At 34.9% G+C, this 27770-nt stretch overlaps 1 protein-coding gene across 2 annotated transcripts in view; it reads right to left on the bottom strand.

Annotated features, from left to right (window-relative positions):
• The window catches only part of DEPTOR (DEP domain containing MTOR interacting protein), a 199581-nt gene that overhangs the window by 61941 nt on the left and 109870 nt on the right, over positions 1 to 27770 (bottom strand). For both annotated transcript variants that reach the window (XM_074201471.1, XM_074201472.1), the window contains exons 5-6: positions 4767 to 4952; positions 3340 to 3474 (exon numbers count right to left, since the gene is read on the bottom strand). In XM_074201471.1, the coding sequence (XP_074057572.1) occupies positions 3340 to 3474; positions 4767 to 4952 (321 nt within the window). The remainder of the gene's footprint in view (positions 1 to 3339; positions 3475 to 4766; positions 4953 to 27770) is intronic.

The following is a 27770-nucleotide window of genomic DNA, read 5'->3' as shown; positions in this document are numbered from 1 at the left end:
CTGGAGGATCTCACCATTCATAGGGAATCCCTCTTCAACTTGGAATCTGCCCTGGAGCTTTCTAATCATGATTGTGAACACCTTTCGTTGGCATACAATATCTTCTTGGTTTTTGCCTCACCAGATGTTATATTCAGAAGATCATTGAACAGGGTTATCTATTACAATATACTTCTAGATATACATGTGTGTATATATATTTGTGTGTGTGTATGTATATATCACTAAGAATTAGATGGTGACAGAATTGTTATTCATTCAAGAAATCTTGAATGCTTTAAATGCATGTATAGGAGATCCCTTGTTGGAATAGACATTATATTTTCTATCAAATCATATGCTTTTAAAGATAATCAATAAACAATGAACATGATAAAAATCTTATGGTCCTGCATTGATCAATCAATTGTGAAACAGTCAAGAAGTGGTTCTTGGTATCACCTTCAAAAGCCCACACACTCCTCATTAATACTCTCATCAAAGATGCCCTCAGTTGTATATAGAAAACTTCCTCAAAGATTTTACATATACATGAGAACAGGCATATAGGTCAATAGATAACAATGTTCTTTTGGTTATCTTTTTTTTAGTATCAATATTTCTTGTATCTTTCTGTGATATTTTTCCCTTCTTCAGAAACTTTACATATTGTTCCTTTACCCCCTTCATAACTGTGTCACTTCCAACAGGAATTTCTTTTATATATGCTTGGTCCATGCCAGCCTCCACACCAAGATCAATTATTAACCCTTTTGGGACTGATCAAATGGCAGAATACATTAGAGCCTAGGTAATGTGAGTTGGTATATCAAAATCTGGCAATGACTCAATATGATAAGTGGTTTAGGAATTCCTAAAACATTCACTGCTTTCAGTTAAGAAACTGTAAGGTTGCTATTAACTTAGGGTTGAAGGGAAAGGATAAGGTATTAAGCCATATAAAACCATTAATATCTTAACAGGAATCAGATGATCAAATCAGCCAATCAACTGGCAGGAACCTGAGAGAGTAAGACAAAAGCTTGTGTGCAAAATTTTGTTCTTGAGGCTTAGGGAGGAGAAGGTCTAGATTCTAGAGTAGGAGTTCTTAATCTCTTTTTTTGTCCTAGATCCCCTTTGGTAATCTGATGAAACCAACTTTGTTTAAGAAAAATGTTTTAATATATATTATTTATATACCTAGGATTACAAAGGAAAGGAACTTTATTGAATACAGTTATTAAAATATCTATTTAAAAAAACCCAGTTCATGGACCTCAGGTTAAAAATTTCTGATCTATTACAAAGGATTGGATGTTCAGGATAGTAAGATGGGGAGGATGCCAAAATGGAGAGGGGAGGGGGCCAAGCAGAACCAGAGATTGAAGGGCTATAGAGACTGACTTCATAATTCTGCCAAGGATTGTATGGCTTTACTGTGTTCCCCTGCCTTGCCTAAATTCCTTGAGCTGGCTTCTTCTTCTTTCCAACAGCTTTTATTAATTTCTTTCAGTAGCCTAATAAAGCCTTATTTGTGTTTCTCTGCTCTTAGCCTCAAATAATATGGCTGTTAGCCAGCTATGGGCATGAAGAGCATTCCTCAAAATTCTCTGATGTTCTTGAAAATAATTCAATTGCTGGCTTCTTTCTCTATTATTTTATGAACAAATCATTTATTCACCATGAAGGCAACCATGCTTCTCTTCTTAGAAATGTCATTATTGCCTACACAGGCTACATTGGAGTTTAAGAGGCTATGACATTTTGTGAAGGCAAAAATCCAAGGACCTGAAGATCACTTGGATTTTAGGCCTCTTCCCCCCCCCTTGGATTTCTTCCTCTCTAAGACAAGGATACAACTGTAGTCCAGAGAAAGGAAAACTCTGGGTAGATCTGTTTCATTCTTACTAATTATCTCTTTATGGCATCTTCAACCTGAATGGGTCTTTAGAGTTAATTTAATCCAATCACTTTATAGGTGAAAAAAACAGAACTGAAAATATTAAATAACTTGTCTAAGATCCCACAGGCAAAAAAGTAACAGGAAGAATTCAAACCTAGCTCTTTCAAATCCAGACTCTTTTAATTGTACTACAAGCCCCAAATGCTCTAAGAAAGAATCCTGATTTATTCATGGCTATACCCTCATCATCCACCTAGGACCTAGCATGGTGTACCATACCATAATCATAACTTAACATCTATTGAACTGAATTAGCAGATATAACTGAGGTCTGTGTGCCTTGGATTAGCCTCTGACTCTTTGAAAACGGATCAATTGCCTCCTTCCACATATAGCCTTTTCTTATCTTCCCTGGTGCCTTCCCCCTACAAAGTGTACCTTGCATTTATTTTGTGAATAGAATATAAGCCTCAGAGGATGGGGACTGTTTCATAAGTAACTGTTTCATATTTGTCTTTGTGTCAGAGATATAGAAAGCTTTAAAAAAAACCATTGATTAATTAATGGAATGTATGTAATCATTCTGTTTTGTTAAAAAAAAATCTGTGTAGATCGTGTTCAGTTCTCTTTTACTCTTTATGACTCCATTTTGGGATTTTCTTGGCAAAGTGGTTTGTCATTTTCTTTTTTATTTCAAAAAGCAAAGAGAGTTAAATGACTTGCCCAGAGTCACACTGGTGACTCTGTAAGTGTGTGAGGCTACAGGAATCTGAGTCTCCTGGTCTTCAGGCTTGGCACTGTATCCACTGAACCTATCCATCTATGTGTACAAGTAACAATATATAATCCTGAAACAAATTCTAATAATTCCCTATAAATATTCAAATTTATTTTAACAAAATTAGAAAAGGTCATTAACAGTATTACTATCATAGATTTAGAGCTAGAAGGGACCTAACAGATAATCTAATCCTACTCTCTCATTTTACTGAGGAAGACAGAACAGAAATGGAATTTGAACCTAAGTCCTTTGACTTCAAACACAGTACATTTTCCATTATACAGCTCTGTTCATCTCCTGTTCTCAGTTTCTTCATTATCTGTTCAATCAGTTTCTCAAAGTCTACACTAGTTTACAGGTAGATTGTGCAATCAGGAAAGATCACCTAGGGTCCTTGGAGGAGCTAACTCCAGGGCTAATCCAATCTAGGCTGCATCCTCTCTACTTTACTCTAGTCAGTCAATCAATAAATAAATAGTGTCAGTCACAAGGCTAAATGCTAAAAGACAAAAGAGTCCTTGCCCTAGAGGAGCTTACCATTTATTGTGGGATCTAGTAAGAGTCTCCCCATTTATTTAGAGTCAGCAGAGGTCAAGCTCAAGGGCATTCCCACAAAATCAAAATGGACATAGGGTTTGCAGAAAAGGCCAGAAAGGGAGATGGAGCATTTATTTACCTGACTTGGGGTTGCAGAGGACTGGTGGGCTGCTACTGAGGGTTGGGCTGCTGCTGAAGTACCCACTGCTGCCACAGCTACTCATACTGCTCCTTCTCACTGCAGATACAATCTTGATCTCCTTGCTTGGGCTCACTGTGAAAAACCAGAAAACAAATAAAGCTTCTGTGATCACTCCCTGGGTCCCTTTAGTATGTTGGTGAGGAAAGCTGGGCATCAACAGACATTTGCTTCCATTTTCCAAATCAGAAGTCCTAAACAGGGAGACTCTTTAAAAGATGGAAATAAGCTATAGAGACAGTACCAGGGTGGTGGCCACTGTGCTGGCTCCAATATTAATGAGCTAATAATGATAACAAATGCACAGCTGCAAGGCCAACTCATTGAATAATACATGATTAGCCATCCACTTCCATGGAGAAGAAGTTTGCAATGCAAACTATGGTAAAACTTTTCAAATTAAATCTTTGGTAACTTCACTAGTTTTCCATTACTGTTTTTGATCTCCACTATGGAATGGAATTAATTTCAATCATAAGGAGACAATCAACTGTTTGAGACCACACTTAGGAACTCAATTTGCCATTGTACTAAGATGAAGTGTATGTTGAATAAGAAGATCATTTTTATAATTAAATCAAAACTGTGATCTTCTGGGGGAGGAAAAGAATTGTGTGAATTTGTTGATCTTTTGACTATCAATAGTTATGTAGCATTAAAAAAAAAACAACTACAGTATGGCCTAGTAGATAAATGGTTGAACTGATAGCCATAAAGACCCGGGTTCAAGTTGAACTCCAATATATGCTTTCCATATGCCCATGGGCAAACCTCACTCAGTGCCAAGGATAACTTCCTAAGTCTGCACATTTCAGATGTCTGTTCATGGATCAGTAGAGGGATATTCCACATTGGGAACCCAACACAGAGATGAAATCATAGGATTGGACCAATAGATAAAAACAACAACGCCCTCAGGAACGACATTAGTGTCTTAAGAATGTTTGTTTATCTACTAAAAGCTCCCAGACAGCTTTGCTACTTATAGAAAAATATCAGGGTTCTTAGTCTACTTTCTCATATTAAGCTATCAGATCTCATTATTGTTCTTGTACCTCTACAAAATAGGTCCTCTTCTGACCTCTAATTTGCTTTGGATTAGAAAGCAGATAGCCAAACTGTGTAAACTAAAAGCAACTAGGATTTATGTGAGGGTCTGTGGGGTCCTCCCATAAGTCAAGTGCATGAACTTTATGACATTTATTCTGGCTGCTGGGACCTTTTTTAAATTGCTTCTTAGCTCTTGGTTGTTTCCTAGACAGGTAAAGTTGTTGGATATCTGAGGGCCAATAGGTGAGATATTCTTATATGTTTCTTTTGTTTTCTCAAAGCCAAATAAATGACATCACTCAGTAGGACTAAATTACCTGACATAAAACTGGTAGGTTTTCGGTTGTCACCATTCTGCTTCCTCAAGCAAAAGGGGCTATCATGGGTTTCCTGGGAGGAGGGAGAACGTTCATTGAGCAGTTCCATTAGCCGTCTTCTCCGACGGAAATTCATTCTAAACTGGTAGAGAAGGTTGCTATCCACAAAAGCATGTTTATTAGACACTGTGAAGGGAAAAAAAGGAATATAGGTAAAATAATGCAATGTGTTATAAATCATTAATCTCAATCCACAGAGCTTGACACCTGATTAAAGTCTGCAGCAGAGTTGCAAAAGATTCAATTAAATTAGACAAACATTTATTGAGCACCAACCTGCATACAAAGTAACATGCAGGATACAGAAGATACAAGGACAAAACAAAACAGTCCCTGATGCCAAAGAGTAGAGGCTCCAACATATGTGTGTGTGTGTGTATACACACACATACATATATATGTAAATAATCAGATAATGGTTAAATTATCAGATAATAATTCACAACTGAACTGAGTCTTGAAAGAATGTAGGGATTATAAAACAGAAAAGATCAGAGAAAATTTGGTTGTGATAGAGTTCCTATTATGCTGTAAGAAATTAAGAGATAGGTGGTTTCCAGAAGATATGGAAAGATTTATATGAACAAATACAGAGACAAATAAGCAGAATTAGTACTATATATGATGACATAGCAACAATATTGCAAAAATATACAATTTGAAGGATTTTTATGAACTGAAGAAGAATAAAATAAGTAGATCTAGGAAAAAATATATGTAATAACAAATAACTATAAAAACAAATAACTTTGATAAGAGTTATAATCTATACAATGGCCATTTATGCTATCTAAAACCAAGAATTGATGGACGACATGTTTCATTCTGCATTTAGGGTACAGAATGAAACATACATGAAAAAATATATGCATGTATATAATATATATGCATTTATATATAGATGTGTGTGTGTGTGTGTGTGAGAGAGAGAGAGAGAGAGAGAGAGAGAGAGAGAGAGAGAGAATTGGAATGGATGGAAAATAAAATAAACTTTTGTTACTTTAAAAAATAGGTGGGAGGGTATTGCAAATTTCAGCTGGGATACCAGTATTATTAGTTTTATTTTACAATTCTAATTTGTTACAAGAGACCTCTCACAAAGCAGAGTAATCTGTAAATATAATCTAAAATAGGGGAGGCTAGGTGGTGCAGTGGATAAAGCACTGGCCCTAGAGTCAGGAGTACCTGGGTTCAAATCCAGTCTCAGATACTTAAAAATTACCTAGCTGTGTGGCCTTGGGCAAGCCACTTAACCCCATTTGCCTTGAAAAAACCTAAATATATGTATGTATATATATATATATATATATATATATACATACATATATAATCTAAAATATCAATAAAATATTTTTTTAATTCTAGATAAAAGTATTTGTATCTATCCCAGAACTAATAGGAAATTGCTAAAGACACTGATTTCAAAGATGACAAAAAGCTCTAACAGTTCTCATTTCTTTGATTTTTAAGGAATATTTTTCATGTATGGACAAAAGTTAATCCATTAACTGATCATCTTGACTGATCCACAAATGGACCCTGACATGTCCCTATAACTTTATCTTTCCCTGTTCTCTTGGAGGAAGCATCCTTGGGCTCGGTCAAAAGTAGACAACTGATCCTTGTTTTCCCAGAATGTATCATATTTTTCCCTAGAATACTTCCCATGCTTTCCCATTCCCATGGTTTACTTGTGCCAACCTTCAATCTCCCCCCCACTCCCTCCTCTGACTTTCTAATTCAAACCCATTTTACAAGGCCCAGCTAAAAGCCTAACTCTTCAATAAAGTTTAGATTTCAACAATGAATTTTCTCTCCGCCCTCTGATCAATGATAGTAATAGTTTACAATTGTTTAAGCATCTTAAGGTTCATACAGGGCTTCCTTCATAACTGCAAAATAGGTAATATAATTCATATCAACTTCATTTTAAAGATGAGAGAAGGGAAGCAACTTGCCCTGGGTCACTTAAGCAAATAAATCTTGGCAGGGATTCAAACTCCAGTGTCTAAATTCCATGATTTCATTCTACTCTGCTGCCTCTCACATTGTACTTCAATTAATACTCATTCATATTTTATTTTGTATCATAAAGAAAAACAGTATTTTATCTATGTATGTATATTGCAATAATGTACACCAACAAGTAAACAAACTTTTAAAATTGCCTGATTTACTATTTCCCAGGCACTGTACTAAGTAAGCGGTATACAAAAGTAGCTTACATTCTAAATGGTAAGGCAACACATAAAGAAGAATTGAAAAGTGGATGGGGAGAATAAAAAAGTGGATGGGGAGAATATTAGTGCCACAGGATGGAACAGGAACAACTAGGAGGAATTCAGAAATCTGGTTCCTAGCTCACCTAAAAGTCTGGCATCATTATTTTAATATTTAACAAGTGAAAAGATGTCATAATAACCCACGCACTCAGGTAGCTCACCAGGTTTCTTCTAGAATAGACCCACAGAAATCCTTACAAATGGTACTTTCCATCACTCTCTCTTATCCTAGCAATCAAATTTCAATGAATTAATTTGACATCAAGTACGAAGCTACCAAACTATAAAAGATCACCAAACCTTCTCTTTCATGTTCTCAATTAAGCTGCTTATAGCAGGAATATTTCTAGGAATATTCTTTCATAGATCTTTGCTATAGGGGAAGCTCACTGGTTAAAGGATGAGGGGAAGAAAAGATTTGGAAATGCATGTGACGGGATCAATACAAATAGATGGTTAAGGTTTTATTCAACTCCAGCTGTTAATATATGTGTTTTATCCTTCCTTAGTAGACTAAATAACTCTATACAAGCAGGAAGTTTGTGTCTCCTCTGTGTGTGTGTGTGTGTGTGTGTGTGTGTGTGTGTGTGTGTTTATGTTATAATGTCCAGGATTTACTGAGCAGCTATATTTGATAAATACTGAAGAAATAAATGCATTTTCTTGTGATAGACTTTGAGGAACAAAAATAACATTCCTGAACAAAGCACTTCTGGGAGAAATCTTGGTCAGAATTCTTGCTTTAGAGTTCACTCATTGACTAACCCTGGGTAATTGTCACTTCTCTATGTCTCGGTGTTCTGAGCTTAGTAACAGATGACAATACTTGCAATTCTAACTTACAGAGATGTTGTGAGGAAGGCATTTGTAAACTGTAAAGTTATCAGTCAATAAAAGTTAATTATCATCTATTCTATGCCAAAAGAAAATGAGAATAGTGACTTAAGTTCCTCCCTCACTTAAATTCAATTCATGTGAATATCTGGCATCACATTCCTGATGCCTTCAAGAAAGAAGGACAAAACAAGAATAAATGTGTGAGATACTGAGGGTACAAAAAAAGAAGCAAACAACAGTTCCTGCCCTCAAGGAACTTAAAATCTATTAGGGGGACCTTACAATTTAATGGTACTACTGTAACATTAGTAGTTTGTACTATTGAAATTACCGAATTTCAGTTGGAAGAGAGTTCAGGGGGCAGATTTGGGTCACTGCCTGAAACAATATAACCTACAAATGGTTATCCGGCCTCCAAAAGGACACTGAATTAATTAATTCCCAAGACAGTTTTTTTTCCACTTTTGAGTTGCCATTTTTAAGGAAGATTTTTTCTGATATCATGTCCGTATTTGCCTCTTTGCCATTCCCCACCATTGTTTCTAATTCTGTTTCCTCAGGCTAAGCAGGACTTACCTAAACCTTCTTTCAAATGTTTGAAGATGGTTCAAATTCCTTAGAGCCTTCTCTTCTCCAGGCTCAGCATTCCAATTCTTTCTACCTCTTCTAGTATGGCAAGAAGTTGAAGCCCTTCACTACCCTGCTGACCCCCTGGTACTATCCAATGCATTCCTTAAAATTCAGCAACCAAAACTGAATATGATATTCTAGATGTTGTCAGACCAGGGCAAAGTTTTGTGGGATGATCAGCTCCTTATTACTAGAGGTGTCATTAGACATCAAGTTTTGTGATAAAGATTTCATATACATATATATATATGTGTGTGTGTGTGTGTGTGTGTGTGTGTGTATAAAATATATAGTATATAATATTTATATATGTATAAAAATATAAACACATTTTCATATTAATCAAGTTGTAAAAGAAGAATCTGAACATAAGGGAGAGAAAAAATAGGAGAGAAATAAACATAAAGCATAAAACAAATTTTAAAAGTTGAAAAATAGTATACTTCAGTCTGCATTCCAACATCATAGTTTCTTCTTTGGATGTGGATGGAAGGTGACTTTTAGAGTTATGTCAAACACTGTTTTTGATTGCTCATTTTGTTTTTTCATTGATCCAGGAGAGATTTTAAATGCTCTGTATAATCACTGGAGAGTTTCTCCTGTGAGTGGCTTTTGGGGGGTGACTTGTAGCTCAAGTAAATGTTTCATTATAGTAAACTATAGCCTTCATTAAAAGTGAGGAATGCAAGAAAACATTGTAATATTTTTTTCCTTTTGCACAAAGATTCTTCAGCTTGCAGAGTTTCCTGATCCTTTCAAATGCTGATAGTTAAACATTCACTAGTTCTTGAGTCAAGGGAAATTGGTTTAAATAACCCCTCTGAGGCTTATTACTGATGTGGCCTTGAGTAAGCATAGGACCTCTAAATGCTATCTAATATTTCCTTAAATTGTGAATATAATCAACAAATGATATTATGAAAAATAACCCAGCCAGAGTGTCAGAGGGCCTATGATACCAAAAAAAGCCTTTAAAAGTGTTAAAAAATTATTATTAATCATTACAAAATATCATTAATAAATCACTATAGTTACAAATGGTCAGAAAAAATAGGAAGGAAACCTCAATGGACAGTCATTGCCAAACAATAAAAATTATAAACAGAGGAGAAACCAAAAGCAATAACTGAACTCAGGAAAGTGAGCATACCCCCATTCCTCCCTCTTTTTCTGTTAAATAGTAGTAGACTAATTTACTAGGCAGTATACTAGTTTCTCATTTCAGAGGAGAATTCTATAAGTCTGGATTGACCATTTTTTTAAAGGCAATTGGGGTAAAGTGACTTGTCCAGGGCTACACAGCTAATAAGTATCTGAAATCAAATTTGAACTCGGTCCTTCCGACTCAAGGGTTGGTGTCACCTAGTAGTCCCTGAATTGGTTATAAATTGGATAACCTTTACAACTTTGTGCAATGGATTTTTTTTCTTCCTCTGGCCTGGGACTCTCTTACATAGAGCAAGAATTTGATTGTAGTGTAAATTTATATTGTTTGGAGCTTTAGTTTGTGAGAGTGTGACCAGGTAAAGAGTTTTCAATATGTTAAGGATGGTCACATAGAAGAAGAGGGGATTAGGGCTTGTTCAGCTTGTTCCCCATATGGGCAATGCATAGTAATTACAGGGAAGTAGATTTAGGGATAATGTAAAGGAAAATTTTCTATTAGAACTATTCAGAAATAGAATAGGAAAGTAGATTATATTTCAATGAAAATCATTCCTTCATTCATTCTGCAAGCATGTGTGAACAAGGCACTGTATAAGGTACTGAGGACAAAGGGGATAAAATATGTACCCAAATGTATAAATATAATGTACATAAAAAGTAAAGACAGGTGTCTCAACAACCTCTGTGAAGTTTTAAGCTTTTAATAACAGACAACTGGACTAAAAATTTTTGGGACTTGTACAAAATAATTTGAATAGAAGAACACTAACACAACTGGGAAGTCAAGAACAGGGACATGTAGTGAACAGAGCAGGTGAGAATCAGATAGTTGGAAAAGGTTTTGTGCAGGTGGCACCTGAACTGAATCCAGAAGGGAGATAAATATTTTAAATTGGTGGTGAGGAGAGAAAAGATTCTAAATATGTTGGATGGTCTTTGAATAGTCATACAGGCTGGAAAATGAATATGATATATGATAAAGAGCAATCAATCTTATTGGCTTACTTTCTATTAGGATGTAGTATATGGAAGAAAGTAATAAGTTAATAAAGCTGGAAAGGTAGGTTGGAATCAGATTGTGAAGGGATTGCAATGTCAACAAAGGGTATCTGTATTTTGTCAGAGAACATCTGAAACATCTTGGGCAAGGAGTTCAAAAGGGGAGAGGCTGATTAGTTAGACTAATGGCCATTGTATAGGCAAAATATGATAAAGGTCTAAACTCAGGTGGTTTCTGAATCTTGGATGCTTAATCTTGGAATGACTCATTTAGAAGTTCAATTGTCAGATTGAACTGTTGTCTTGCTGTGCCTTGCTTCTCTTGTGTCTGTGAAGCTAAATCTTTGATCCAGGTGTAAGGTTTATTATAGATATTAAGTTTGAGCACTTTTGACTCAGTCCAATGTTCTAGGCTCTTGAGATCTTCTACAATAATGTCTCTTTAGTCATCCTATATTAATTACCTCTCTAAGTTTCATGGTCACTATGTTTATAATAAGTTTGCCATCTATATCTTTGGTCAAAAATATTAAACAGCCCAGGGCCAAGCACACATCCTTGGACCATTAACCACCATTAACTGAGCTAATATTAAAGAACTTCTCTGTTAAGTCATTGATTGGTTGCATATGTTTTTTAAATTTTTTTTATTTAAGGCAATGGGGTTAAGTAACTTGACCAAGGTCACACAGCTAGGCAATTATTAAGTGTCTGAGGTCGTATTTGAACTCAGGTCCTCCTGACGCTAGGGCTGGTGCTCTATCCACTTAGGTGCTCCTGCATATGGTTTTTGTAAAGGGGGTTTTGACATCATGCCACCACTGCTGACAATAATCACAGATCCCTCCAAGTTTTAGCTACATAGCTACATAAAACTGTAAATGCCTTGCTAACAGACAGCATTTTTATTCAAGTGTTTGATATCCTATATCTTAATAGCTTCAGTAAAACAAATCTATGTGCTTTGATTTTAAGCATAATGTTGGATCAATTTAAATCTATGCAATTCAATTTATCAAATATTTATCAATCACCTTATATATAAGGTTTTAGGGATTAGGTGGAACCAAAAAATAAATACAAAAGGATCCTGTCCTCAAGGAGATGACCTTCAAGCTGGAGGGTATAAAGAATACTAAAGTAATCCTTGTGTTTCCTCATTTTACAGTCCAGATCCTTGATCCTCTGACCAAAGAGATGCATTAGGGCTCAGAAAAGGAAGGTCCCAAGCACTTAAACATATGGGACATATGGTTTGATAAGAAAAGGAGCAGCTAGTTAGTTCCTTTGTGCTGCCCAGAGTTTGCATAATGCTGCATTTCACTCAGTTCTTCTAATTATTCCCATTGAAACGTCTCATTATTAAGGCTCTCTTTGTTGTTGTTCACTGCAAAATGTTTTGATAAATAAAAGCAGTCACAACTCCTGAAGCTTTGGAAGAAACCAAGAGAAATTTTTTGCTTCAGACATCATCAAGATAAGTTAAAACTCTGGCATGTTTACTGGTCCTGAAACAATACAGCTTTATTCAAGGTGCCTATGTAAAGTTTACACTAATAATGCTTGTTATGACTAGTACAATACACAAAGATGAGGAAAGACAGCCCAAGAATACACATGCTGTATGACAAAATACTGATCCTTCAGAAGGAACGCATCTTTGTAAAATGTAAACCATCATCCACCAATGAAAGGCAATGTGGTGCAATGGAAAGTAGGCTAGGCTGAGAGTAAGAAGACCTGGGTACCATTCCTGCCTCTGACAAGTCATGTGACAATGGATGAATCACTTAAACCCAATGGACCCCAGGATTCTCAACTTCCAAAGAAGAGCTCTGAGCTCATTCACCTCTATAAAGTCCTTTTTCTAAGTCTGAATATTTAGTGATTATACAAAACTGATAAATATCCTTTTTTGTCTAATTTTAGACTCAAGTATCTATTTGGAAGAATCACCTCTATAAATGATCCAGAAATTAAATAAGAGAAGAAAAATTGTCCATGGTATCTTTAGATACAAGATATTTTTTCTTGTATAATTGTAATTTTATTTTATTTTTCCAGTCACCTGCAGTGGTAGTTTTTCAGTATCCATCCATTTTCAAATTTATGAGTTCCACATTTTTCTACAACCATCCCTTTCCTTCCCTCTCCCCATGGCAGCAAACAGTTGCAACATTTTTTGATGTAATATATTCTGTCCTCTAATATATTCTTTCACCTGTAATCTCTGAATTTGTTCAAGACTCAGCTCAGGCTCCACCTGGCCATGATGCATAACTAAAATAGGCTGTAAAAGAATGTCATTGGCACTGTGGAGTTGGAAGAATTGTGTGATTGGAGTGCTAGATGATGAGGAGGATGGTGAGTGGAGAGCAAGATTATGACCTGGGGGTGGGGGGGCAAGCTAGATGGTGCAAGGATAGCTCACCGGCCCTGGAGTCAGGAGGATCTGAGTTCAAATGTTACCTCAGACACTAATTACTAATTACCTAGTTGTGTGACTCCATTGCCTAGCAGAAACTAAAAAAAAAATATTATGACCTAAGTACTTAAGTTACTGAGGAAGTTGGAAGAGTGAAATGAAGGAAAGTCAATGGCAATAATATTGGGTAATATGTAGGGGACAGGGAGAGTTACATTTGGAAACTGGAAGAAATGCATTCTGATCCCGGATTAACAATAGGGCCATGGCAAATCACCTAAACTTATTGAGCACAAGAGACAAAGCTACTTTGGCAGTAACTACAAACAAAAGTGTCCCCATACCTCCCCAATTCATTGATAATCATTTTTAATAAAAATGAGAATCTGGTAGCTCACCCAAATATTCATTTCATCAGCAAACTTAAAAAGATCAGAATTTACAAGGACCTAGCCAACTCCAGAATCAGTCATATCCTTAACTCATACCTCATCCCTAGCAATCTGCTCTTTGTTGATTTTTGCTAAATTTCTAATATTACAATCTCCCAAGATTACAAGAGAGGTTCAAATTTAGATAGTCCTTTCTTCCCTTAGACTTGTATTTGAAGCTGCCCAAAGCAAACTGGAAGAGATACTGAAATTGGTGCAGTGATTGTATTTCAAAGTCATAGTCAAATCTTGAGACAATATTCTGGATAGGGAGACAGGATCACAGAAGTTATTTGAAAATAGGCAAACAAACCTCAATAGATAACAGAGGTAACAGTTTAAGAAAACTATTTTGTATCTCTAAGAAGTAATCAAAAGAATTAAGGGACAAAAGGTTTTTTTTAAAAAATCTTTTTTAATAATTAAAAAAGTCTTCTTTTTGTAGTAGCAAAGAATTGGAAATTGAAGGGATGCCCATCAATTGGGGCATAGCCATAAATTGGGGTATGGCTGAACAAGTTATGGTATATAAATGTTATGGAAAACTATTATTCCATTGTAAGAAATCATGAAAAGCTGGACTTCAGAAAAACCTGGAAAGACTTGCGTAAACTACTACCATGAAGTGAGCAAACCAGAAGACCATTGTACAATTGTGGGATGATCAACTATCATAGACACAGCTCCTCTCAGCAGTTCAGTGATCAAGGACAATCCTGAGGGACCAGTTATGGCAAATACCATCCCACATGCAAAAAAAAAATTAACCCCCCCCCAACAACTATGGAGTCTAAATATAGAGCAAAGCATACTATGTTTACTTTTAAAATTTTCTTTTATGTTTTTCTTTCTTTCTCATGCCCCCCAAGTTCTAATTCCTCTTTCACAACATGATTAATATGGAAATATATTACATGACCATACATGTACAACTTATATCAGATTGTTCACCACCATGGGAAGGGAGGGAGAGAAGGAAGAAAGATAGAAAAGAACTTAAAAGTTTACAAAAGGATGAATTTCAAAACTGCCATTGCATATAATTAGAAAATAAAAATGAAAATAATATTTAAAAAGCCTTAACTCTTTTCCAAGGCAAAAAGTTCTCCTATCTTCCTTTCTAGAGGCAAATGCAAAAGATTTAGAAACTCTACATCCAAAGAAAGTAAGCAATTTGATTCGCCAAAAGATACATGATAAACATCTGCAAAAACAGAGTTCTAGACTTAATGATCCAGTAGAGACAACATGAATCTAAATACAAGCCACCCCTGAATATAAATCATTATTGCTGTTCAATTGTCTTCAGTCAAGTCTAACTCTTCATGATTCCACTTGAGTTTTCTAGCACTGGAGAGGTTTGCCATTTTTTTCTCCAATTCATTTTACAGTAGGGGAAAACTAAGACAAATAGGGTTAAGTGACTTGCCCAGGGTCTCATAGCTCAGAGATCTTATTAAACTGTTTACCTCTATATCTATTGAGGTTAGTTTACCCATTTTCATCTCCTTGTGACATGGTCTCCCTATCCAGAATATTGTCCCAAGATTTGACTATGACTTTTAGATTTCAATTACCCCTTCTCATTTGCTTCAGACAACTTCAAATGTCAGAGGCCAGATTTGAACCCAGGAAAATGAGTCTTCCTTATTCCTGGCTTGGTGCTCTATACACTGTGCCATCTAGTTGTCCCTATGGTTGAGAAGAGTACATATACTCCAGACTCAGTAGATAGGTTCCTTCTTTTTTAAAAGAGAAGCCAACTGGGGGAGCAGACTTTAGAAAATTACTACAATTTAAAATCATTGAGCATCCAAAAAACAAACAAAAAATTTTGAAATCCCATTCCCATTCCTTATAACTCCCTAAAAGAAGGCTTCCAAGCTAAGGAGAGTTAATGATCTGGGTGGCTGTTTTAAACACCTCAGTCTCCTAAATAAGAAATAAGGACAGAATTCAATAAGAAAAACTCAGAGTGCAAAAAGGGTGACTGTTTCACCTGGGGGTGAAATGGCAGCCACAACTCAGAAATGAAAACCTCAGGAGATGAGCTACCACTTGGCTCCTGGAGATTTAATGATTAACTTCATTTGGCCTTTGTTCCATCTATTAATTAGCCAGAGCTTACTTATGAACTCACTGCTCCCTTCCCTCAGAAAGGAGACACAAAATTCATTGAGCACACTGTAATCCAGCTTTTCTAATTTTCGAAAGGTATGTTATCCCACCTACTATTCTATGTGGAGAGAGGATGCTTAAAGCAGGCAACCAAAGGAAATCAAACAAATGTCAAAAAAACTAAACTATGCCAAGAAGTTTAGAAAGTATCTAAGCTTATAGAATCCAAGGGTTTGCCCACATCCATAAAATTACTTGTACTATTAATAGCAACTTCCACAGAGCAATTTAAGGGGTTTGGGGGGGGTACTAATACACACTTTATTTCATCTGATCTTCACAATAATCTTCTAAGTTAAGTGAAATAGGGAATGGGATTCCAACTGGCCTTGTCATTTCACTGGTATCAGAAATTCAAGGATAACGAAATTCCCTCTTACCCATAAGCAGGTCTGATTCTTCTCAGAAAGTTATAGCCTTAGAATATGATCTAAAGCACTAAAAAGATTAAGTGACTTGCCCAGGATCATACAACTTGATTTTGATGATGATGACAATGTTGATGATAAACAACTAGTAATGTTTGTACAGCACTTTACATAAATTATTTCTTTTGATCCTCACAACAACCTTGTGAGATTATCTCTTTTCTACAAATGAGGAAACTGAAGCTGAGAGAGGCTAAATGACTTGACCAGGGCTACAGAGCTAGTAAATGTATGAATAAGGCTTTAAACTCAGGTCTTCCTGATTCCAGGACCAGCACTCTATTCATTACATCATCTAGATATTCCTGGTTCTGAAGTCAGTTCCCCTTCCTACTACTCCATAAGGTAGATAATGCTGCTCTTTTCCCCACCACTCTATTGTAACCTATCCTAGATTAGAATATTAGTTAAATGACAAGCTATTCATTTAAATCTAGAAGCTAAGAGATTTTTCTTTTCCCTCCTTTAAATTACTTGATATTTTTTTAAAAATCATATCACTCAAATTAGTATCCTAAGCTTAAATCATCATCAGAAACTTAAATTTGGAAGGGACCTTAGAAATGACCTAAAACTACAGAAGATCAAGATAGATGTAGTCACTTACTTATCCAAGGTTATAGAGAGGATAAATAACAAAGCCAGGATTTGAATCCAAGTCCTCTTACTTTTAAATCTTCCCTAAATTTCATAAACAGCTTAAATATGAATACAATAATAACATTCTATCTGATCTGATAAACAAGGGAAATGGTATCCCCCTCATCTGACCTATTCCCATCTTCTCAGACACATTATTAAATATACTGCATACTAGAATAGTAAAATATGATAATTTTTATAAATGACACAAAATACTTGTTGGAGAACTAGGTGACACAGTGGATAAAGGATCAGGCCTGGAGTCAGGAAGACTCATTTTTGTGACCTAAAAATCTGATCTCAAACATTTAGAGGCTTTTGGGCCCTGGGCAAGTCACTTAACCCTGTTTGCCTCAGTTTCCTTATCCATAAAATGAGCTGGAGAAGGAAATGGCAAACTACTCCAGTTTCTTTGCCAAGAACACTCTTAAATAGGGTCACAAATAGTTGGACTCCACTGAAGTGACTGAACAGCAGACATATTTGTTGAACTGAACCAAATATCACAGAAATTTCAGTATTAGAATGAATCTGTGAGATCATAGAATCACATTAGAACTTGAGATACAAGTTTCTGCTTTATCTGGCCTCAGACACTTAATAATTACCTAGCTGTGTGGCCTTGGGCAAGCCACTTAACCCCATTTGCCTTGCAAAAACCTAAAAAAAAAAAAAAGAACTTGAGATACACCTGCTTCTGGAAATGATATAAGTAGAAGGTTTGACTGAAGTCCTCTAAGGTCCCTTCCAATCTACACTTCAGTGAGCCTGTGAAAAAAAGCCCTCATTTTACAGATGAGGAAGGTAGGACCCAGAGTGCTGAAGATTTTGTTCAAAAGCATCAGCTAATAGAGGCAGATCTGGGACTAGAGCCCAGGTCTCCCACGTCCCAACCAAGTGTTCTGTTGTTTACTACATCATATTGGCTCATTCCTAACTCCCTAAGAATGCTTTTTTAAAAAATCAGAAGTTAGAATGAAAGCCGAGGAAAAAGTGTCTCAAGTCAACTTTCAATATTTTAAAACTTCACACACAATCTTTTTATCAGATGGTATAATGTAATAAGGACAATATTTTTTTTACTTGCTTAATTTATGACTTCTGGGAGCCATTCCAATTTGCCTTGTATTATGGTTTAGTGGAACATTACCCAAATGCTATTCAGGCAGCTGCGGCAAGGCTCAGGCAAAGGAACATAGGTGCTTGGGAAAGAAAAGAAAACCCAAATAAGTGCAATACAGTACTGGTGAAAACAAGTCTGTACATACTGGCATTGGGAGCCTTAGGCAGCATGGGAAGAATATGCTCAGATATCATGGGAAAGGAAAAAGTCCCTATTCTCAGGAGAATCAGCTAAAGGAATAATATCTCATGGCAAATGCTGTAAATACTGAGGTTTATTTTTCCATAAGCAACTCAGCAACTATAACACACACACACACACACACACACACACACACACACACACACACACACACACACACATATATATATGTATATATATATATATATATACATATATATATATATATATAATATCCCCCTACTAAATTCCAGAGCTAAGTATCTTGGATAGGCAATGAAAGACAATGGCTGCCTCCAAAATAGATTATAAGAAGAGCAGGCAGGATTGGGAAATTGAATTTTTTATTACTGATTCTAAGCTCCACCCTGGAACAAAAGGTCATTTAAAAAATACCAGTATTCTTCTGGTGATGGAGTATGATACATCAATCTTTGAAGAATTAAAGTTGAAGGTCACAGAGATACATGTGGACATGAGTAGTCTATAGCAAATTATCAGTGAACAACTGCCTAGAAGTAGCCTAAAACAGTGGAGGCAAATTCAAATAGAAACAGGGCCCCTAAATTGTACATAAGGATCCCCATGGGCTGCATATAGGAAACAATATACTATGTTCTTCTATGGTGCAGCTAGATGGTGCGGTGGAAAAAGGACTGGAATCAGGAAGATTTAAATGTTCAAATGTAGCATCAGATACTAGCTGTGTGACCCTGATCTGGTCACAACCCCCAATTTCTTCATCTGTAAAATGAGGCAAAGAAAGAAATGAAGAAGCTCCACTATATTTGCCAAGAAATCCCCTCCCCAAATGCTTTATTATTTATTAGAAAACCATGAAGACCATTTATTAGGAAACAGACATTATTATTTAAGTTATACATATATTCAAAGATGAAAAATAACATTCTTGAACCTAAAGAATTAATATTCTACTAAGGGAAATAGAATAAAAACATAGATAAGAATAATACAAAATAGCGTGGTAGTAGCAAAAGAAAGATCCAGACAAAGTATTAAAAAAATTAAAATATTTTGTTGGGGAGGAGGGAATCAGGATGATTTAATATAGATAATAATCTAACATATACCTGGAAGTTTAATGATGAATATTAAGTTATACTTATAGAATATCAGAAATGGAATAATGCAAGTGATATCTGAACAATGATCTAATCTACAATACACTCAGCAAGTGATCTTCTAACCTAATACATGCTGAAGTGATAGATGATACTAGTTAAGTGGCAGTAAAATAGCTTAGCATGACTTAGTCCCACAAGTGAGATAAAGTGAATGAAAAAATGGAATGGGGAAGCAGGGAAGAAATGCACTGGAAGACAGAGGCAGGAAGAAAATGGGGAAAATTATCTCACATAAATTGGGACAGAAAGAGGACTGATACAAAAAGAATGGGGCAGTGATGGAAGATGAACAGGCAATACTTGAAACTCACTTCTCATCTGAACTGGTTAAAGGAGGCAAGAAAAAGATGGGAGAACTACTACTTGGAATCAAGCACATTTGAAAAAGAAAGATGTAGACAGTGTCAAATAAGGGGTAGATAAGAATCTATTACAGTTCAACTAATATAAAAAAGGCACAGGTAACATCATTAACTTAGACAAAGCAAAAAGCAAAAATAAATCAAATTAAAAGAGATAAGCAAGAAAACTAAATTTTGTTAAAAAAAAAAAACAATGAATTAAATATATATTCCCCAAATGGCATCACATCAAAATTATTTTTTAGAGTTTTTTTTGGCAAGGCAATGGGGTTAAGTGGCTTGCCCAAGGCCACACAGCTAGGTAATTAGTGTCTGAGGCCGGATTTGAACTCAGGTACTCCTGACTCCAGGGCCAGTGCTCTATCCACTGTACCACCTAGCCACCCCTACATCAAAATTTTTGAAAGAAAAATTACAAGAGTTATTACATCAGCATTTCTATAAATTACTCACAATATCTAAAAGGAAGAAAAATGCATGAGAAAAAAATAGTAAATCTATAATAGAGGGAATGGAAAACCTCAATTTACCCTTCTCAGACCTAGATAAACCTAATTTAAAAATAAATAAAAAATAAAGACTTGAATAGAATGTTAGATCTCTAGAGAATGCTAAATGGGAATAGAAAGGAATATACCTAATATCAGATATGCATGAAATTAATTATGTTTTGGGGCTTAAAAACCTCTTGAACAAATACAGATGTCTCATTTTCTGAACATAATAAAATTAAAATTACACTCAACAAAGAGCCTTTGAAGAAAATCTGAGGAAAATTTAATCCTAAGAAAAAGATTAAAAATATTGTTATTTCAAATATTAATCTTAAAGAATAATTGAGTCAAGAAACAAATTATAGAAATATCAATTTCATTAAAGATAATGTCAATGAGACAAATTAACAAAATATGTGAAATGCAGACAAGGGAATAATTAGACAAATTTTATATTTCTAAACTGATCAATAAAAAAGAGAGAGGACAGATAAACATATCAGGTTCTCAACTGAAAAAAAAACTAGGAAAACAAACAAATTTAGAACCCTCAATTAAATACTAAAAATGGAAACTCTGAAAATCAAAGCAGAGGTTAACAAAATTAAAAGTTTATTTATAACAATCTCCATGAATTAGCAAATAGAAAGAATAAAATCTCCAAAAAAAAGATAAGCTGTTAGCTAATTTGATTAGAAAAAAAAGAAAAAAACAAATTACCAGTATAAAAACTAAAAAAGATGAATTTATGACCAAAGGAAACTCCAAACTATATGCCAATATGCCTATATGCCAATAAACCCAACAACCTAAACAAAATAGATGAATAGATGAATATCTATAAAAACATAATTTGCTTAGATTTATAGAACAGGAAAAATATTTAAATATATTATAAAAAGAAATCAAAATTTTTGAATTCATAAATGAACACCAAAAGAGGAAAAAACCCCTGGGATCAATGGATTTACAAATGCATTCTACAAACATTTGAAGAACAACTGATTCTAATACTATATAAACTGTTTGGAAAAAATAGGTTAAATAGGTTAAAATAGGTTAAAAAAGGGATGTTTATTAAATTCTTTCTATGACACAAACATGACCTTTATATCAAAAATCAAAGAGCAACAAAACAGAAAAAAATAACTATAATTGAATTTCTCCCATAAACACTCATGCAGAAATTTATAATAAAATATTAACAAGAAAACTACATCAATATATTACCAAGATCATACATTATAACCAAGATGAATTTATAACAAATGTAGAAATGACTTGACATTAGGAAAACAAAGTATAAATGACCATTAATAACAAAACCAACAAAAATCATAAGATTCCTTCAACAGATATAATTTTTTGACAAAATAATACCTATTCATGATTTTTTAAAAATCAAATAAACACTAGAAAGTCAGGAATAAATGGGGCTTTCCTTAAAACAATAATTAGTATTAATCTGAAATCAAGAACTAATATCTGTAATATGAATAAGCTAGAAACTTTTCCAATAGGATCAGAAGTGAATAAAGAATGTCAATTATCACCACTCCTATTTGATTAAATTAGAAATTCTAGCAATAACAGCAAAACAAGAAAAAAGGGAAGGAATAAGTATAGACAAAGAAGAAAAATCTATCCCTTTTGCAGATGAAATGATGATTTACTTAGAGAATCCTACAGTCCATAAAAAACTAATTGAAGTGAGTATTTCAACAAAGTTACAGGATATAAAATAAACTAAGTAAAAAATCAGCATTTCTATATAATTATCAACAATATCCAAAATAAAGAAATAGAAATTCCATTTAAAATAATTATGAGCAATATAAGATACTTGGGAATCTACCTGCCAAGATACCCTCTGAAATTATAGGAACACAATCATAAAACACTACTCATACAAATAAAAACATCTAAATAAGTGAAGAAATATTAGCTTGTCATGGGTTGGCTGAGACAATACAAGAAAAATGACAATCACACCTAATCTCATTTACTTATTTAATTCCATACCAATTAAACTACCAAAGAATTAAATCAGACATGATTAGAAGAAAGTACTGATGATGACTGTTTTTGTTCAGTTGTATCCTACTCTTTGTGAGTCCTGTCTGGTGAAAAGAAATTTCAAGAGAATCAAATGAAAAAAATATAGGAAGGAAGGTGATCTTAGATTATACAAAGCTATAATTATCAAAACAATTTGGTATTAGTAAGAAATAGAGCAGCTAGGTGGCACAATGGACAGAGTGCTGGACTTATCTTCCTAAGTTCAAATCTGTTCTATGACACTTACTAGCTGTGTGGCCCTGGGCAAGTCCTTCAGCCCTATTTGCCACAGTTTCTTTCTTCTTTGCCACAGACTCTTTGCCAAGAAAAGTCTTGATGAATTCATGAAGAATTGGACACAACTGAAACTAGTATATCTACATACACATACATAAACTAGTATAGCTATACATACACACATAAACTTGCAGTGGGTTTTATATATTTTTCTTAACTTTCATAATTTGTTTTAGAGTTAGGAAGTGAGAGAAAAAAATTCTAAACTCAGAATAAAATAAAGCTGAACTTAAAAAATAACACAAATCTTATTATATTATTTCCATGTCAGAGAAAGTTCTCGCTTGCTTTAGGATAAAATATAAACTTATCCTTTGGGCATTTAAAGCTCTTCAAAACTTGACTCCAACCTATCTTTCCAGACCAATTTCACATTATTTCTGTGCATTCCCTTTCCATTCCTACCAATATGGCTGGTGTTTTCCTACTAACACACATACTTTCCATTGTCCAACACTGTGCCTTCAAACAAATTATTTTCCATGTCTAAACTTTCCTTCCTCCTCAGATTCACCTTTCTAAATCCTTCACTCACTTCAAGGATCATGTCAAGGCTTTACCCCATTACCCCAGTAATGAGTGTCCTAAATTGCAATTCCCTCAAATTACTTTGTGTAAATTCTGCAGTTACTTATGTATACAGGCTGCCTCCTCCCATCAGAGGAATGCAAATTTTTTGAGGGCAGGTATTATTTCATCTTTGTCTTTCCTTTCCCAGTGCCAAGTTGGCACTCACTAAGTAGGCACTCACTAACTTAAATAGAATTGAATTCTAGAATGTAATGCAATGTTTTGGGAATGGTAAACATGCCTCTACCTAGTCTATATGAAGCTTCCCCTATTATTCTACTGTTCTATTGAGTTGTTTTAGAAATAGGAATGGTATTCTGTCCCCACCCTCTCAACCAGAGAAGATTTCTCTTGTAGACAAGTATCTAGAATACTTTATATTGTGCAACTTAAACAGACAAAATAGTAGGTGCTCTGTTGGCTGGTTGGTTCTTGTCCTTCCTTACTGAAGAAGACCAAAATGACCTTACTATATTAAAGACAAATTACAGTTTATCCAACTGTGACCAATCAGACCAATACAAGTTTGGAATACTCTGCCACAGGTATTCATATTAAATCATTTGTTGGGCACATTTATCCATTTCTGTCAGAAGACATGTTATGTTAACTCACTACTGGTCACAGATGAAAGCCACTTTCTTAGGATAATTTAAGATGTGATTTCTGATCTAAGGATATTGCTGATCATTTCTAATAATCCTATAAGGTTTTAGTCAAGGTTCTGCAACATTAAAATTGTTCAAGCTCCAGAAAACAATTACCAAACAACAGTTTCAAAATTTATCTATGGAATGAACAAAATTAAGGATAAATTCATGAAAATCATTTCAGTTTTCTGATTTTCTATTTCCTCATTTGTAAAATGAGGATGTCTTACAAGATTTTTATAAGTCTCAAAGAAGATAATGTCTAAAATGTTTTGAAAACCTTAAAACACTCTACCAATATGAGCTCTTATTATTACAAGGTTTGAGTCCCAACTGATTAAAACTTAGTATCATTAAGAAGACTTTTTTTATTGGATGAAACAGAAGCCAGTGTATATCTCCTTAGAGATTATGCCATAAAGAATTTATATCAAAGAAAGAAATGATTTCAAAATCAAGGTTATAGATTCTGAATTCAAATCTAGCCTCATACACTTCCTAGTTGTGTAACCCTAGGCAAGTCACTTAACCTTGTTTGACTCAGTTTCTTCATTTGTAAAATGAGCTAAAGAAGGAAATGATAAACCATTCTAGTACTTTTGTCAAAAAAAAATCCTAAATGGGAGTCACAAAGAGTAGGATATAACTGAACAAAAACAGTCATCATCATCATTTCTTTCTTCTAATCATGTCTGATGCAATTCAGATAGAAATGATCCTTTGGCAAGTTGCTATTCTATTATTCTTTTATATTTAATGCTCTATTTCACAGATGGATTAAAAATACTACATTGAATAGTTGAATAAAATTAATGAGGATATAAATTCATCTTCTATAGGACTTTGAGAGGATTATTATTATTATTATTATTATCATTATAGTTATACAAAGTAATATAAACTAATCTAAAACAAAATATTTCTTTTTTGAAAACACAACAGCTATAGCAGGGGCCAGAAGTTTTACACTTTACAATAGAGTCAAAGGGGCAGCTAGGTGGTTCACTGGATAGAATGCTGACCCTGAAGTGCAGAAGATTTGAATTCAAATCCAGCTTCAGACACAGTAACTGTGTGACCCTGAGCAAGCCACTTAACTCTGTTTGGTTCAGTTTTCTCATCTAGAAAATGAACTGGAGAAAGAAATGGCAAACCACAACAATATCTCTGCAAAGGAAACTCCAAAGAAAGTCAAAGAAAAGACTGGTATTAAAGAAAATGATTAAACAAAAACAAAATACAGTCAAAATGAAAGTGCAAAAATGTCTAATTAGAAAGAGAGGACTTCTGAGTTCACTGTTATAAGGAATGCCCTGGTAAGCAAAATCTCTTTGACAAGCAGGTCAGTACTTTCACTGTAATGTATCACCTTAGAGACTTGCCCTGAACACAGAGAGCTCAAGTGATTTTGAACCAGGTTCATTCAGCCTATTTGTGATTGTAACAAAGAGTGGCATACATCTGAACAAAAACAGTAATCAACACAGTTTTTCCTAATTCCAAAGCTGGCTCTCTACCCACTATGGTGCAGAAAAAGGTACAAAGTGTGAACAGAAAAAAATAAGGAGCAATTAGCTTTATGTGAAGATAGCTTTAAAAAAAAGAGCAAAAATAAAAAAGGACATTGTGAAAGCCACTGATTTTAACTGTTTCTATTTTACTGCCAGAAATTTTATGGCCAGCAGTAGAGTTAATAAACAGATGGAAGGTCAAATTTTATTTTACTCTTCCTTATGCGCCATCAAATAATAGCTGGATGTGTTCCAAAGTTAGAGCCTTTATTATTGGTAGTGACAAGCAGAGCAGGGGGAAATGTACTTTGTTTTCAAGAGTCAGGCACTACCTACCTACGGAACAAAGAGTTACAGTTTAAAAAATACACATATCTTTACATAATATAATCTTATTCTGATGGTCAGGCACGTTTATTTTCTATATAATTCAATCAGAGAAAATCAATATGAAGCCTTGCAGTGTCCACTCTAGTTAGTTCTCCTTTTTTAAAAAGCATCACAATTGGGATTTTTTAGAGATGTCTGTATAGCTTTGAACATTTCTGCAAATTATCTCTGAACTTAACTGGATGAGGATGAAGTCTCCATGGTCATACTCAAACCTAAGCACTTCAGATAGTCAAAATGTGTAATGGAACTGACTCAAACTGGGAAGGGATTTCAAAGATCATCTCATCCTACCTACACCTCACAAAATCTTCTGTACCTCATCTCATTTAGAAGCAGGGAAGTATAGGAGGCAAAGGGAAAGTTAAAGGTTAGAGGTGGTGGGGGAAACTAACAAAATAATTAAAACCAAATGCTGCACAATTATAAAGATTCAGCTTGGCCTCAAGCAAGAGTTTTGAGAAGATAACTTTCCCTAATTCTTTGAAGATGTGGGGAATTATGGGTGTGGAAATGCATATAACATCAGACATTGTCAATATATTGGTTGGTTTTGCTGAACTTTTTTCTTCCTTTCATTTTTTTCTTAAGTATAAGCAATGGTTCTCTGTGAAAAGGCAGAGGAGAAATACCATGAGAATGGAGTGAAGTGAAAACAAAAGATATCAATAAAGTGTATTTTTAATAAAAGGAAGGATAGGGGAGCCAGTCAGTTGCTTCCTGCCCATAGTAAAAAGACAGATGAAATCACTGTTGTTACAGAAAAATGTCTTGTAAGCCTGAAGGAGTTTGCAAAAAAAAAAAAAAAGACAGTAATTGTGCCCAGGGAAAGAAGGAAGAATGAATGACTGTTATCTTCTATTGCTGAAGTGTCTGGCATTGAAACTGTACCTACTTAGATACAACTGGAAAAACTGACTCTCCTTACTGTTTATGAGTTAATGGTCATAACCTCATTGAAATCATAGCAGTAGGGTAGTAGGGATCATGTAGGAAGTTACCAAAGGGAGGAAGATTAAAGGGACCAGAATATTATCTTTATGGCTAACTAATTTCACAGAAGGCAACCCATGCCCTGGTCATCTTCTCTGTAATTTTTGTCCAAAAGATTAATATGTTAACAGCCTTTCCTTAAACCAGCCCTACAAATACTCAAATATTGCCTCATGTACTCTCGACTTGTCATATTTCACATTTTTGAAGGGCAAATATTTCCCATAAGCACTCCCCAAATCTTCTACCTTTCTGATGCTCTGTGAGCTGTTAACTAGCAATTTTTGCACCCGGGGCAAAGTACATCAATCAATATTAACCAATAAATATTTATTATTAAGTGCCTACTATATGCTGGGCACTATATAAGTGCTAGAGGTGCAAAAAGAGGCAAAAGACAAAAAAGCCATCAAGTGACTTACAATCTAATGGGGGTTGGGGGAGACAACAGGCAAACAATGAAAGGAATTTTACTTTCAAAAACACTTAAATTCAGCTGAATAGAAGAATGTGAGGGACAGTGGAGCAACCCCAAGACACATTAGTGAACAAGAGGGCAAAGAACCTGGAACATCAGCCTCTGACAATGGAGTCCATTGAAACATGACAAAACTGTCACCCAGGTGGCCAGCCCAAGGAATAACTGATTGGTGGTTTGACCAGAATGGGGAAGGGTGAAGTATGCTATTTGGTACTTTCTTCCTTTAATTCACCATGCCAGTAAGCATTTATTAAGTGCCAACTATGTGCTAGACATAACTAGTTTTGCTAACTACTTGCTAATCCTAATTATTTCTTTGCTGCATGCTGTCCCTCTATATTTTGGCATTGGAGGACAAAGTCCTGATCACTCCATCTTAGGGCTCTGCCATTTTGGATACCATCAAGCAGCAGTAGTCAAATAGTTGGAATCAAAAGCAATCTAGGGACAAAACAAAATACCAGCTTCAAAATATTCCCATATATTTTGGGGTATTCAATTTGCAAACTAACCTATAATGAAAATATAGATGTTATGAAGAGCTCAGCCTAGGCCTAATGCTGGGAAAGGAATGGACACATCCCCAAGGGTCCAGAGAGGAACAAAAACAAATGGCTGAAACTATTTAATGCCACACTAACAGAATAACAAGGATCAGGTCCTCATACACA

The sequence above is a fragment of the Macrotis lagotis genome, chromosome X, assembly GCF_037893015.1.
Source record: "Macrotis lagotis isolate mMagLag1 chromosome X, bilby.v1.9.chrom.fasta, whole genome shotgun sequence".
NCBI lineage: Eukaryota > Metazoa > Chordata > Mammalia > Peramelemorphia > Peramelidae > Macrotis > Macrotis lagotis.
The sequence above is the reverse complement of the archived record's forward strand: the minus strand, read 5'-3'. Positions and strand labels throughout refer to the sequence as shown.